The sequence below is a fragment of the Hemibagrus wyckioides genome, linkage group LG05 (genome assembly GCF_019097595.1).
Source record: "Hemibagrus wyckioides isolate EC202008001 linkage group LG05, SWU_Hwy_1.0, whole genome shotgun sequence".
Taxonomy (NCBI): domain Eukaryota; kingdom Metazoa; phylum Chordata; class Actinopteri; order Siluriformes; family Bagridae; genus Hemibagrus; species Hemibagrus wyckioides.
The window spans coordinates 28,454,259-28,469,258 of NC_080714.1; the positions used below are offsets into that span (position 1 = coordinate 28,454,259).

General features: G+C 42.0%; 1 protein-coding gene across 2 annotated transcripts in view; it reads right to left on the reverse strand.

The window, feature by feature from the left end:
* The window catches only part of LOC131353136 (zinc finger protein GLIS1), a 118,096-nt gene that overhangs the window by 46,737 nt on the left and 56,359 nt on the right, over positions 1 to 15,000 (reverse strand). For both annotated transcript variants that reach the window (XM_058389900.1, XM_058389901.1), the window contains exons 5-6: positions 1,957 to 2,118; positions 866 to 976 (exon numbers count right to left, since the gene is read on the reverse strand). In XM_058389900.1, coding sequence (XP_058245883.1) covers positions 866 to 976; positions 1,957 to 2,118 — 273 coding nt within the window. The remainder of the gene's footprint in view (positions 1 to 865; positions 977 to 1,956; positions 2,119 to 15,000) is intronic.

The window sequence follows — 15,000 nt, forward strand, 5'->3', positions numbered from 1 at the left end:
ATCATCCAGACGCCACTTAGCCACGCGCAACAATGAGGCCTTTCTGTGTGCGCTGATGTGCTTTAATGAGGAATGTGCACTACAGTGTGTGTGTGTGTGTGTGTGTGTGTGTGTGTTTAAAACAGTCACTGATCTATGGAGGAGGAAATCATTTCCAAAAACAAGTCTAAATAAAAAGCAACTGAAAACCATGAAACACAACATGATAATGACGTTATAACACACTAATGAAGTGCTTATAACACAGTTATAGCACAGGGACAGGATTAATTAATCCAGCTTAATGTTTAGATCAATGATGCAATAATGACATACTAATGAAGCTTTAATAAAGCACTAATCAAACACTAATAAAGCACTATTATAGCACTAACAAAGCAGTAATAAAGCACTAATGAAGCCGTAATAAAGCATTAATAAAGCCTTAATAAAGCACTAATGAAGCATTAATAAAGCCTTAATAAAGCACCAATACAAGACCTATGAAGCAAGAATAAAGCAATCATAAAGCCCCAATGAGGCTGTAAAAAAGCTGTAATGAAGCATTAATAAAACACTAATGAAGCTGTAATAAAACATTAACACTAACAAATCAATACATTTCATTCAACATTCAAGATTTTTATTGATTCATTAATTTCTTTGATTGATTTATTGAAAGTACTGGAGACTTTCTACATTAAGTGTCTTTCCCAGAATGCCTCTCTGTTTGATGTGAAGTGGGCGGGGCTAATCTGGAGTAACAGATCCACCAATCAGAAGAGTTTAGGTCACTGTACATTAGCTAACTGGCTACACTGACCACTCAGTGTTAGAGTCGATCAACTGTGTGTTTAACGCTGACCTTCCTCCTCTCAACTCTTACCTTCCGACGAACCTGCTGCTCTTTGGCAGAGTGGATCTTGACATGTTTGCGCAGGGAGCTGGGGTCTGTGTAGCGCTTGGTGCAGCCAGGGATCTGACACGCGTACGGCTTCTACAACACAACCACATCACAACTAAACACATGTTTCACACAAAATAAACAAAAACAAACTCTTTTTATTGATGACATTCAGAGCCACAAACATCATCAGGAGTTTCACGGCTTAATGAATCAGAATCAGAATCATAACACAAATGAATCACAACACAAATGAATCACAGCACAACATCTTCATTCTGATCGTGAGAAGAAATCAGGAATAAAGCTTAAGTGGAAAAAGGAAGCGGAGTAACCTACCTTTCAGCTGAGAAGATACAGAGAGAAGAGAGAGGAAGAGGAAGAAAAAAGAAAAAGAAGAAGAAGAAGATTTTAGTTTTTAAAACTTTAACAACTTTCATCAATTAAAAAGATTTTTATGAAAGGAGTCTCCAGTGTCAGAGCTTTGTATCGGTGCTGTAATTCCTCCTCTTTAAAAAAAAGAAAAAGAAAAAACTACAGCAGCAGTTAGCGGATTAGTCACGGAATCGCTACAAAATTTGGACATTAATAAATCTGACGTCTTTCAGTTTAGCTCACGCTTTCTAGAGGTGAAGAGCGAGAGTCGGCATGCTGAAGCGTCTCGGCTGGAGATGGTGACTCGAGCTGATGAGATGAAGTTATTGAGTTTAAGCGTACGTTAGCGACGTCCTTGGTGTGGAACGAGGAGGAACCGCTGACACACACCGTTAGAGCGCATGCACCGTTAGCATAGAACACACAAAAGGACAGAGAGAGAGAGTAAGAGAGAGAGAAAGAGTGAGAGAAAGAGGGGGGGGTGGATGGAGGGATGGAGACAGTGCTGGACTGCTATGCTGCTATGCCACTACGCTGCTACGGCTAATCAGCCAAGTCCATGAGCTCCGTCTCATCTACAGCAAAAAAACTCCAGACTCTAATGAACCTCCTCACTCCATCCATCCCTCACACTGCAATCTGTGGTCATGAAGGAAGACACACACACACACACATATGCACATGCATGCAGGGCTTACGGTGTCGAGGTGTGTGCGCTGGTGCTTGGCTCGGTCGCTGGAGTTGCTGAAGGCTTTCTGGCAGCCTGGGTGCTGACACAGGTACGGCTTCTCACCTGTGTGACTGCGCAAGTGGATCTTCAGGTTCTCCAGACGAGAGAACGCTTTATTACAGCCCTCAAACTGCAGAGAGAAAGAGAGAGAGAGAGAGAGAAGTTAAAAAGAATGAATGAGGTGGAAAAGAAAGAAAGAAAGAAAGAAAGAAAGAAAGAAAGAAAGAAAGAAAGAAAGAAAGAAAGAAAGAAAGAAAGAAAGAAAGAAAGAAAGAAAGAAAGAAAGAAAGATATTGAAGGACAACCAGAAAGAAAGAAAGAAAGAAAGAAAGAAAGAAAGAAAGAAAGAAAGAAAGAAAGAAAGAAAGAAAGAAAGAAAGAAATGGAGAAAGGAAGTGGACAAGACAAACAGAAGAAGATGACAAATGGAGTGAGACACATTAAAAAGGATATAGAAGTAGAAGTAAAAAGAAAGAAAGAAAGAAAGAAAGAAAGAAAGAAAGAAAGAAAGAAAGAAAGAAAGAAAGAAAGAAAGAAAGAAATCGATGGACAGGAAAAGAGAAATGGAAAGTGGGAAAAAAGAAAGTGAGACAGAAAAGGACAAGACAAATAGAGAGAGAGAGAGAGAGAGAGAGAGAAAGAGAAAGAGAAAGAGAGAGAGTGTAAGATGGGAAGAAACAGTTTGTTAGTGCACTTAACAGTTTTGTTAACTTACTTAATACACACACACACAGGCACACACACACACACAGGCACACACACACACACACACAGGGACACACACAGGCACACACACACACACAGGGACACACACAGGCACACACACACACACACACAGGGACACACACAGGCACACACACACACACACACACACACACAGGGACACACACAGGCACACACACACACACACACAGGGACACACACAGGCACACACAGGCACACACACACACACACACACACAGGGACACACACAGGCACACACACACACACACACAGGGACACACACAGGCCTTTCCGTGTACGGTCATGACCTTAACATCTTAAACATTTAACCCCAGTGTGTGTGTGTGTGTGTGTGTGTGTGTGTGTGTGTGTGTAACGTATCTCCACTTCATCTCTGTAATGGGACTTAAAGTAGTCACAGCAGCTGGACATCAATACACGCACACACACACACACACACTCGCACACACACAAACATACACACACACTGTCTCCTCTGAACACACACAATGCAGTGTATTAGGAGCTTCCTGTCCAATCACTTAGTGGACACTCTATCCCCAAGCTCCGCCCCCTCGTCCCCTCAGCGCACCAATCAGAGCGTAGGAGCTCGGCTCTGTTTTCACTGAAGGAGAGAGAGCTCTCTATTTCTCATCCACTCACTCGCTATTGAGACACAGCCATTCAATACACACTGAAACTCTATACACACACACACACACACACACACATACAAGGCAGATTGAGTGACCTTGCCTGTGTGTGTGTGTGTGCGTATGTGTGTGTGTGTGTGAGATCCCAAATGCTAGAGTCTACGTCTTGTTTCTGTTTGTATCAATTACATTAACGCACACGATACACACATTCAAGCGGTTATTGTCGTGGAAACGCTGTTGCTAGGCAACTTCAAAATAGCTGCTTAGGACTGAGGCTAACAGCTTAGCTATAGAACTATAACAACCATAGCTAACCTGGCTACTAGTTACTTCATTACTCTACAGGTCCAATTAATATTTCTAGGTGTCTCTCAGTCATGGGGGTGGAGCCTTAGATACCATCAACCATCCAATGACAACCTTCATCAATGATCATGTGACATCATCTTTTAACATCTTCTGCTTGATGTAGCGCTTAGCACTAAACACTGCTAAGCTAAGATAATCCGCTACTTCTTAAGTTATCATGCTAACATGAGCTAGTTACCTTAGCCAATGTTGATGCTAACTCTCGAGCTAGCCACCTGTATTATAAATGTTATAAATGTTTTATGGATTACATTTAATTTGAAGAAAGTGTTCCCAAAACATTTGGATACTGAATTCTAGTGCACTAAATAGGAGCCCTATGTAGTGTCTTCAGTGTATACTGTAGGGGGAATGGACTTGAAGCACACATAGACATCCATTTGACATTTAGTGCTACTTAAACACCAATTAATGTCCACAGGAATAAGGTCTCGTCCACCCTAGGTAGTGCACTAGCTGTCCAGTAGGGAGCTGTCTGAGATTTCCTGCACGGCCGTGGTGTTATGAAAAAACATTTATCTGGCGTTAATCACAGTAAAATCCCTCGCCGTGTTTATCTTCTGTCTCCGAGAGCCCAAGAAGGCAGTGAGCGCGGCCGTGACCTTTCCAAGTGGACGAATGAGAGGCGTATCTGGCGTCGCTCCCTTCTCGCTCGGCCCTCACGGCCTTCAGCAAACATTCGGCGTGACAGTCGGGTCCGAGCTTATTAACGGTGGCGAAGGCACCGAGTCGTAGAGCGGAAATGAGACACGACCGGCTGAGAGATGCCCTGATGGGCTCAGCATGGACACTGAGTGGAAAAATAACATGCTGTATAAAATATCACAGCACCTAGAACAAACACCAGCGAGGGGAGGAGGGAAGGGCGCCTAGGTCCAGACACTGAGACACACTACACAGTGCACTGTAGGACACTACAGAGGGGGCGACGTGACACAAGACATAAACTCAACAGTGAGGAAGGTTCCTGATCCACTCAAATGTGCACTACAAAGGGAATAAAAGACACCTCTTACAGCCTACCTAGTGCACTAGAGGTCCAGTAGACAGACATGTGAACTGAGCGCTGAGGATTAGAGCACACTGCTGTCGGGTTCTACACAGAACATTTAACAGTTGTCATCAGGATGATTGATGGAACCTGATTTAAACCTGACTTAAAAACCCTTTTTCTAAGCATGGTACAATCTGTTGTATATTTTATTCAAGGGTTCTTTAAAAGTTCACTGTATAATTAAGGGTTCTTATACTTTTAAAAGGGTTCTGCCTGGGAACTGTTCAGAGAACAAAACTCTATACAGAACCTTAAAATGTTTAAACCTTTAAACCATGCTTAAATGTTTTTCAGGGTCTTTGTAAAACGTTTGAGGGTTCCTCTAGAGGAAAGAACCGAAGAACCCATTTGTGAGTCTTTGTTGTAACAGAATAAAACTAAAATACTGGCAGTCTAGTGGCCTAGCGAGCTGCACACACTGGCTTTACGTGTAAAGTGTGGGCGGTTCCCACACAGTCCCACATTACCCTCAGAACCTTCTGCAGGTTTTTTGTGATTGCTGCTGAAACCCCGGGGCAGTGAGGAACATTAAATCTGTTATTACGCGTAATTATTTAAAGCCAAAGCGCGAACAGACTTCTAACGAGTTCCTCACAAGTTTGAGGTGCTTCCTGGGGCACAGAATTCCGGGCCTTGTCCGACACGGAGCGTGTTGTAACGTGTCTCGCTGATCAGCACTCCATAGAAATGCTTAGAAAAATCGACGTTCCTGCAGCTGCCGAGTGACAAGTGTGAGGATTTTTCACAGAAGACCGGACCCAAGAGGAACATGTGACTTTAATCGGCCGTGTTCCAAATGCCCTAGAGCGAGACGCAGAGCGGAGCGGCGCAAATGGATGAAATTATATCCATATGATTCAGCGAGACAGCTAAGGGGAGACAGGTTTCCTCATGCGCTTCGTCAGGGCACTAAATTAAAGCCAGCTTGCCCTGAAACATTCCCATTACATCGTTTACACGTATCGGTTCCACATCCAGAACGTCAGCGCTCTTAACAGCCAGCTTCATCTGCTGCAAATCGCGAGCCTAATTTCAATTAAAGCCCCGAAACCTGGCTCCGCTGCCCTGTTTATCACACGCTCGGAAACCAGACCAGAAATTCCTGAGCCGGTTCTTTCATTTATTTGAAAATTCTTGGTTTATTTCTTCATCTCTCTGACTTTCCCTTGAAATTTCAATACTCGAGATCAGAACTTGATTAACGCACGTTAACGTGATGTGAACAAACCTGCCGTCCAGATGCAAGAGAAAGATTCGAAGTCTAACAAAAAAAATAAATTTCCCAGAACTCCTGGCAGCGTCTGTCTCCGAGACCTAGGTCTGGAGAGAAGCGCAACAGGAAGTGACCTGTGAAGACTAAATCAAGAATCTCGTGCACTCATCAGCCACAGATACGTGATGGTCACTAACTCTAACCTTAACACTGACGCTAGCGTCGGATTGAAATTGTTCCCAGAGCAGAGAAATGTGCGAGAGAAAAAACTCTAACTCGCAAACACTCCATTTTTTCTGTTTCCTTTTTATTTCAGAAGGATTCACATGCGGCGCTCGGAGGAACCTCGGCTCCAAAGCTGCCCAGTGGGACCAAGGAGAGTTTTTATGTTTGGTAAAGTGATCTCACAAAGATAGAAAACACACTGCTTCATTTTTAGTGCATTTGAGTTCCCCAGAAGACCCAGGACCAGGAGTAGACCCAGGACCAGAAGCAGAACCAGGACTAGAGCCAGAAACAAAAGTGAGACCAGAAGCAGGGCCAGGATCAGGACTAGGACTGAGACCAAATCCAGAACCAAGAGCAGGAGCAGGACCAGGACCAGTACCAAAAGTAGGACCAGGACCAGAACCAGGACCATAAGTAGGACCTAAACCTCTACTACTTCTCTCTAGTCTTAAAAGTGGTCACTTTATCCTCACACGCTTTCTGCAGGAGTCACAGGGAGCTGAGAGGACGAGCGCCGAGTCACTGGATCTGTCTACTGCCGAGGTTCTGGGGCTGATGACAGATGGGACGTAAAGTCCATCACGCCATCATCTCATCTGAGCGGCTCTAACGTCTAATGAGAGAAGAAGAGAGAGGGAAAGAGAGAGAGGGTGCGGACACAGCATTAATTATCTACTGACTTAGGGAACATGAGGAGAGAGAGAGAGAGACAATGAGAGAAACAGAAAGAGAGGGAGAGAGAGAGAGAGAACTCGTCCTCAGTGTCAGTGATGAGTTGCTTATTTCAGCCGTTAATCTTCATAAAGTCTTCCTTCACAACTCCATACATTTACGCTTCCTGTGAAATATTAATGACTCACTGCCTCATTCAGCTCCATTGAGTCATTATTTCACCTAGTGGTCAAAAACAGGAACTGCAATATGGTCCACTGAGGGAGGAGTCACGCTGTTAGCTTCTGTTAGCTCCATTAGCATTCCAATTTTATATATGCTTAGCTGTTCCGTCTGATTTTTCCCTCTGTATCATGTGTCTGATCTCTCTCTGGTCATTAATCAAATCCAATATTAAACAAATTTCCTTTTTATATCTTGATCAAATGCCCAGCAGTGGCTGGGTAATCGCGGTGGGATTCGACCCCACAAGCTCATGAGAGCTTAACAGAAGCATAACTGCTGACTTGGACATCTTCATACAGCTAAAACAGAACCGGCTTGAGCAATTCCTGGGCCGATCTGCCGAGGGAAAGTGAGATGGATAACGAGGCCCTGCTGTGTCATTTAATTCCACAGCCTACGGTCTCATATTCATGAAGGATCAGAGCTGGAGTTTCTCACCATGCACTTGTTTGCTTTAGCGGTAACGTGAGTGCGAGGCTGGTGAGCGCAGAAGATCGCCCACGCGTCACTGAAAAGCTTTCTCAACAATCCTACATTCACTTTTCCAGCTGTGTGTTAAATACAGCGTGACCGGATCCCACCCCTGCATCTGCAACTAAATATCATTACATATGACTCCAAATGACTCACTATGAGTCTGACTCATCAGCTCTGACTCTGATTTACACATTTAGCATTTAGAGAAAAGAAAAAAACATTAAAGATTAACATCACATCACGCGATACATGGCATCCTGCATCCCATGATGCATCAGTACCTCTTATATCTACTACTCTATGAGTTCTATGGTTCTGTAGATTCTATAAAAAACAACTGCAACAAACAAACAAACAAACAAAAAAGAAAACAAACAAACAGGGCTGATGGCTTTTACAAACTGCTCTACTAAACATGATGGTGAGAAAAACAAAGACTCTGGCAATGAATAACATAAAAGTGACAATGACATCATGATGATGATGACCAACATGACAGTGATGATGACTAATATGACAGTGATGATGACTAATATGACAGTGATGACAACTAATATGACAGTGATGACGACTAACATGAGAGTGATGACGACTAATATGACAGTGATGATGACTAACATGACAGTGATCACGACTAATATGACAGTGATGATGATTAACATGACAGTGATGACGACTAATGACAGTGATCACGACTAATATGACAGTAATGACGACTAATATGACAGTAATGACGACTAATATGACAGTAATGATGACTAATATGACAGTGATGACGACTAATGACAGTGATCACGACTAATATGACAGTAATGACGACTAACATGACAGTGATGACGACTAATATGACAGTGATCACGACTAATATGACAGTGATGACGACTAACATGACAGTGATGATGACTAATATGACAGTGATGACGACTAACATGACAGTGATGACGACTAAAATGACAGTGATGACTAACATGACAGTGATGACGACTAATATGACAGTGATCACGACTAATATGACAGTGATGATGACTAAAATGACAGTGATGACAACTAATATGACAGTGATCACGACTAATATGATAGTGATGACGACTAACATGACAGTGATGACTAACATGACAGTGATGACGACTAACATGACAGTGATGATGACTAATATGACAGTGATCACGACTAATATGACAGTGATCACGACTAATATGACAGTGATCACGACTAATATGATAGTGATGACGACTAACATGACAGTGATGACGACTAACATGACAGTGATGACAACTATGACAGTGATCACGACTAATATGACAGTGACGACTAACATGACAGTGATGACTAATATGACAGTGATGACGACTAACATGACAGTGATGATGACTAATATGACAGTGATGACGACTAACATGACAGTGATGATGACTAATATGACAGTGATCACGACTAATATGATAGTGATGACGACTAACATGACAGTGATGACAACTAATATGACAGTGATCACGACTAATATGATAGTGATGACAACTAACATGACAGTGATGACGACTAACATGACAGTGATGACAACTATGACAGTGATCACGACTAATATGACAGTGACGACTAACATGACAGTGATGATGACTAATATGACAGTGATGATGACTATGACAGTGATGATGACTAATATGACAGTGATCACGACTAATATGACAGTGATGATGACTAATATGACAGTGATGATGACTAATATGACAGTGATCACGACTAATATGACAGTGATGATGACTAATATGACAGTGATGATGACTAATATGACAGTGATGATGACTATGACAGTGATGATGACTAATATGACAGTGATGATGACTAATATGACAGTGATGATGACTAATATGACAGTGATCACGACTAACATGACAGTGATGATGACTAATATGACAGTGATGATGACTAATATGACAGTGATGACGACTAATATGACAGTGATGATGACTAATATGACAGTGATGATGACTAATATGACAGTGATGATGACTAAAATGACAGTGATGACTAACATGACAGTGATGATGACTAACATGACAGTGATGATGACTTATATGACAGTGATCACGACTAATATGACAGTGATGATGACTTATATGACAGTGATGATGACTAATGATAGTGATGATGACTAATATGACAGTGATGATGACTAATGATAGTGATGATGACTAATATGACAGTGATGATGACTTATATGACAGTGATCACGACTAATATGACAGTGATGATGACTTATATGACAGTGATCACGACTAATGATAGTGATGATGACTAATATGACAGTGATGATGACTAATATGACAATGATGATGACTATTATGACAGTGATCACGACTAATATGACAGTGATGATGACTAATATGACAGTGATGATGACTAACATGACAGTGATGACGACTAATATGACAGTGATGATGACTAATATGACAGTGATCACGACTAATATGACAGTGATGACGACTAACATGACAGTGATGACGACTAAAATGACAGTGATGACTAACATGACAGTGATGATGACTAATATGACAGTGATGATGACTAAAATGACAGTGATGACTAAAATGACAGTGATGACGACTAACATGACAGTGATGACAACTAAAATGACAGTGATGACTAAAATGACAGTGATGACTAACATGACAGTGATGATGACTAACATGACAGTGATGATGACTAATATGACAGTGATGATGACTAATATGACAGTGATGATGACTAATATGACAGTGATGATGACTAACATGACAGTGATGATGACTAATATGACAGTGATGATGACTAATATGACAGTGATGATGACTAAAATGACAGTGATGACGACTAAAATGACAGTGATGACGACTAACATGACAGTGATGACGACTAAAATGACAGTGATGACTAACATGACAGTGATGATGACTAATATGACAGTGATGATGACTAATATGACAGTGATGACTAACATGACAGTGATGATGACTAAAATGACAGTGATGACGACTAACATGACAGTGATGACGACTAAAATGACAGTGATGACTAATATGACAGTGATGATGACTAATATGACAGTGATGACAACTAAAATGACAGTGATGACTAAAATGACAGTGATGACTAACATGACAGTGATGATGACTAATATGACAGTGATGATGATTAATATGACAGTGACAACGACTAACATGACAGTGATGACGACTAATATGACAGTGATGATGACTAACATGACAGTGATGACGACTAATATGACAGTGATGACGACTAACATGACAGTGATGATGACTAACATGACAGTGATGATGACTAATATGACAGTGATCACGACTAATGATAGTGATGACGACTAATACGACAGTGATGACGACTAATATGACAGTGATGATGACTAATATGACAGTGATGACTAATATTACAGTGATGAGTAATATGACATTGATGACGACTAACACGACAGTAATGACAATTAATATGACAATGATGACGACTAATATGACAGTGATGACTAATATGGCAGTGTTGATGACTAACATGACAGTGATGACTAATATGACAGTGATGACGACTAATATTACAGTGATGAGTAATATGACATTGATGACGACTAACATGACTGTGATGGCAATTAATATGACAGTGATGACTAATATGACAGTGATGACGACTAATATTACAGTGATGACTAATATGACAGTGATGACTAATATGGCAGTGATGACGACTAATATGATAGTGATGAGTAATATGACATTGATGACGACTAACATGACTGTGATGACAATTAATATGATAGTGATGATGACTAATATGACTGTGATGACTATTAATATGACAGTGATGATAACACTAACATAACATTAATGACTATCATGACAGTAGTGATGACAAACTCTCACTGACACACACACTTCTTAAGCTACCAAACTCAGAACATAACCGACTTTGTGTTTGTGTGATGAATGTTGATGTGATGAAGGCTGGATGTGATGCAGACGGTGCCATCATTTACTAAAATCACAACACTGGCTGTAAATTGTAACAGACTCCGCCCAAATCCGGACAAAAAGCTGTTTAGCTCCACCTCGTTCAAATATGTATTAACAATGGGGGCGGGGTCAATTTAATGAGATGTTAGTTATTTATTAAATTAGTTTGGTTTATAGCCAGTGGGGGGCGGAACGAGTTACAGACTGCACCTTTAATAGCAGAGTTTTACAGAGCTGGTGTATTATTATTATTATTATTATTATTATTATTATTATTATTATTATTATTATAGCAGAAGTACATGAGGCGTGCCTGAAAAGAAGCAAGTGGATTGGAAGCTGCAAGTCTCTCACACACACACACACATCACTTTCTCGCTTCCATTTCATCTACACTGGATCCTCAGAACGACACTGGAGACTCCTTCCACAAGTGTGACATGTTCCACCAAACACGTCCCTGTGAAGGAGCTGTTGCCATGGAAACCTCAATTACAAATAACCTTTACTTTCAGCCGCATTACCGCTGGAGCTGAAACCTTCTGTCCAATCAGAATTAAGAATCCCGTAGAAGAACATGATGAGAGATCTTAGTGAGTTATAAAATGTTCATAATATAGATGTCAAAAAGTGATGCTAACGTGCAACGCTAGCAGTTATTAGCGTAAAGTTTATTAGTAGGTATTAGTGTAAATATTGACATAACGAGCCGCGACGTCGCCCTGTTAGAGTCCATTATTAACTCAGCAGAACGAGACGTGTCCGTTTGTCCCTCCGGTGTCAGACGGGGCTAAATGAGGGTCTTTAGCGAGTGAGGAACTCTCTCAGCACATGCGGCTCTCCGCCGGGAATCTAGATTTAAAACCTTTTGAAATGGTGAGGCCCAGTCCGGCCGTATTAGTAAACCGATACGGCTCACTTTTTTTTCTCGAGGTTAAAGCAATTAAAGCTTGGAAATTGGACAGTTATGACACAGAGTGAGAGCATCGTAGCCTCCTGGTCTCCGTTACAACGCTCACCATTCGGACACAGACACGAGGGAAATTAGCCATTCCTAACACTGCATTCCATCGCTAATACGATTAGCATTAGCGCAGAATATGCGCAGAACAGGGACGTGTTTCAGCACGGGTTATCCAGCATGAAAATGAAATAATAATAATAATAATAATAATAATAATAATAATAATAATAATGATCTACAAGCAAAGATTCTCACCATGAGTAGAGAGATATTAGCTAAAGAAAGAGAGAGTGATGTGATAAGAAAAACGTGAGCGGAGAGAATAAGAGGGAAGAGAAGCGCGACTGGATCACATTAGGGAACTGATTGACTAGAAAAGTTTAACAGCTCGACAGAATCTTGGCCTGACGTCTTTCAACAAGGAAAAACAAGCACCAGGCATTTGCGAGATTCCCGACACGGAGCCAAGACGTCAGTCTCCCGATGAGACGCGCTAACACACCCCTCACATGTGGCCCGCGTTACACGTCTAGAACCGGCGCAGCCTCGACTTTCACGTGGGAATTAGCAGCAAGCTGGAGAGATCAGAAATTTTTTTTTAAAAAAAAGGGTCTAATGAAACACTTTTTCATTTTATTAATTTACAAATAATGAAACACTTTCAGTGTCCACTTAAGCGTCCACTTCAGCGTCCAAATAAATAAATAAATATAAATCAAAAACAACAGGAAGAGATGATTTAATGAGTCCCAGAAATAAGAAGAGAAAACAAAACTGAGAAAAACTTAAAAGAATGAATAAAAACAGAAAGTAAAAACATTAGCTAGGTGTCGCGGTTTCCATAGTAATGGCTTGCTGACAGGCTCAAGCACAGCTAATAATAAGGAGTGAATAATTAACGGTGGTGTTCAGTGAAACAGTGTTACGTGGAGCAGTCCGGTCCGGGATGTGTTGCCGGTACCGGTGGCTCGGCTCGGTCCGGACGGATCGGCTTACGGTTCTTGTTCATGGGGAAAAGTCGCCTCGCACGCCGTGCGCTGGATTAATTAGCTAATGGCACTAGACGTCTCATCTTGCGCTGGCGGCGATGATCGCTCAGAGAAAGACGCTCTTCAGCTCTGAAAGCGAGAGCGCGAGCTGGCAGCGTGCGAGAGTGCGAGAGTCCCGCCGTGTTTCAGCCTCCAAAATTCACTCTAATAAATCTTTTACACTGAGAAAAAAAAAGAAGAGAGGAAATTCCGTGGATGCAGTGAGTTCCCTTCATCCAACTCTCTCTTACTCTGAACGGAAGAGTGGTTCACACAGAGACGGAGAGAAAGAGTGAAAATGTGAAAGAGTAAAAATGTGAGAGTTCTGTGAGAGTTCAGTGTGAGTTCTGAGTGAGTTCTGTGAGAGTTCTGTGAAAGTTCTGTGTGAGTTCTGAGTGAGTTCTGTGAGAGTTCTGTGAAAGTTCTGTGTGAGTTCTGCGAGAGTTCGGAGTGAGTTCTGTGTGAGTTCTGTTTGACTTCTGCGAGAGTTCAGTGTGAGTTCTGAGTGAGTTCAGTGTGAGTTCTGCGAGAGTTCTGAGTGAGTTCTGCGAGAGTTCAGTGTGAGTTCTGTGTGAGTTCTGAGTGAGTTCTGCGAGAGTTCTGAGTGAGTTCTGCGAGAGTTCTGTGTGAGTTCTGTGTGAGTTCTGTGTGAGTTCTGCGAGAGTTCTGTGTGAGTTCTGTGTGAGTTCTGAGTGAGTTCTGCGAGAGTTCTGAGTGAGTTCTGCGAGAGTTCTGTGAAAGTTCTGCACGAGTTCTGTGTGAGTCTTGGTGAGTTCTGCGAGAGTTCTGTGTGAGTTCTGTGAGAGTTCAGTGTGAGTGCTGTGTGAGTTCAGTGTGAGTGCTGTGTGAGTTCAGTGTGAGTGCTGTGTGAATTCTGTGAAAGTTCCGCAGGAGTTCTGTGAAATTCTGCGTGAGTTCTGTGAAAGTTCTCTGAAAGTTCTGTGTGAGTTCAGTGTGAGTGCTGTGTGAGTTCTGTGAAAGTTCTGCGAGAGTTCTGCGTGAGTTCTGCGAGAGTTCTGTGAAAGTTCTGCAAGAGTTCTGTGAAAGTTCTGTGTGAGTTCTGTGTGAGTCTTGGTGAGTTCTGAGAGAGTTCTGTGAAAGTTCCGCAGGAGTTCTGCGAGAGTTCTGCGAGAGTTCTGTGTGAGTTCTGTGAGAGTTCTTTGTGAGTTCTGCGAGAGTTCTGTGAAAGTTCTGCGAGAGTTCTGTGAGAGTTCTGTCCTTCATCAGAGGCTGGATCCGCTTTTCTCAGCCCGATAAAAAAAAAGCAGAGTCTTGGCTGAGGAAGTGAACGCTCATGAACACGTGTCATAAACGTGTGATTTACGGCGGAACTGCGAGTGATTTTGTCGCAGAACGGCTCTCGCGCTCAGGGATGATACAAAGCAGAGCGAGCCCTTCTCTTCCC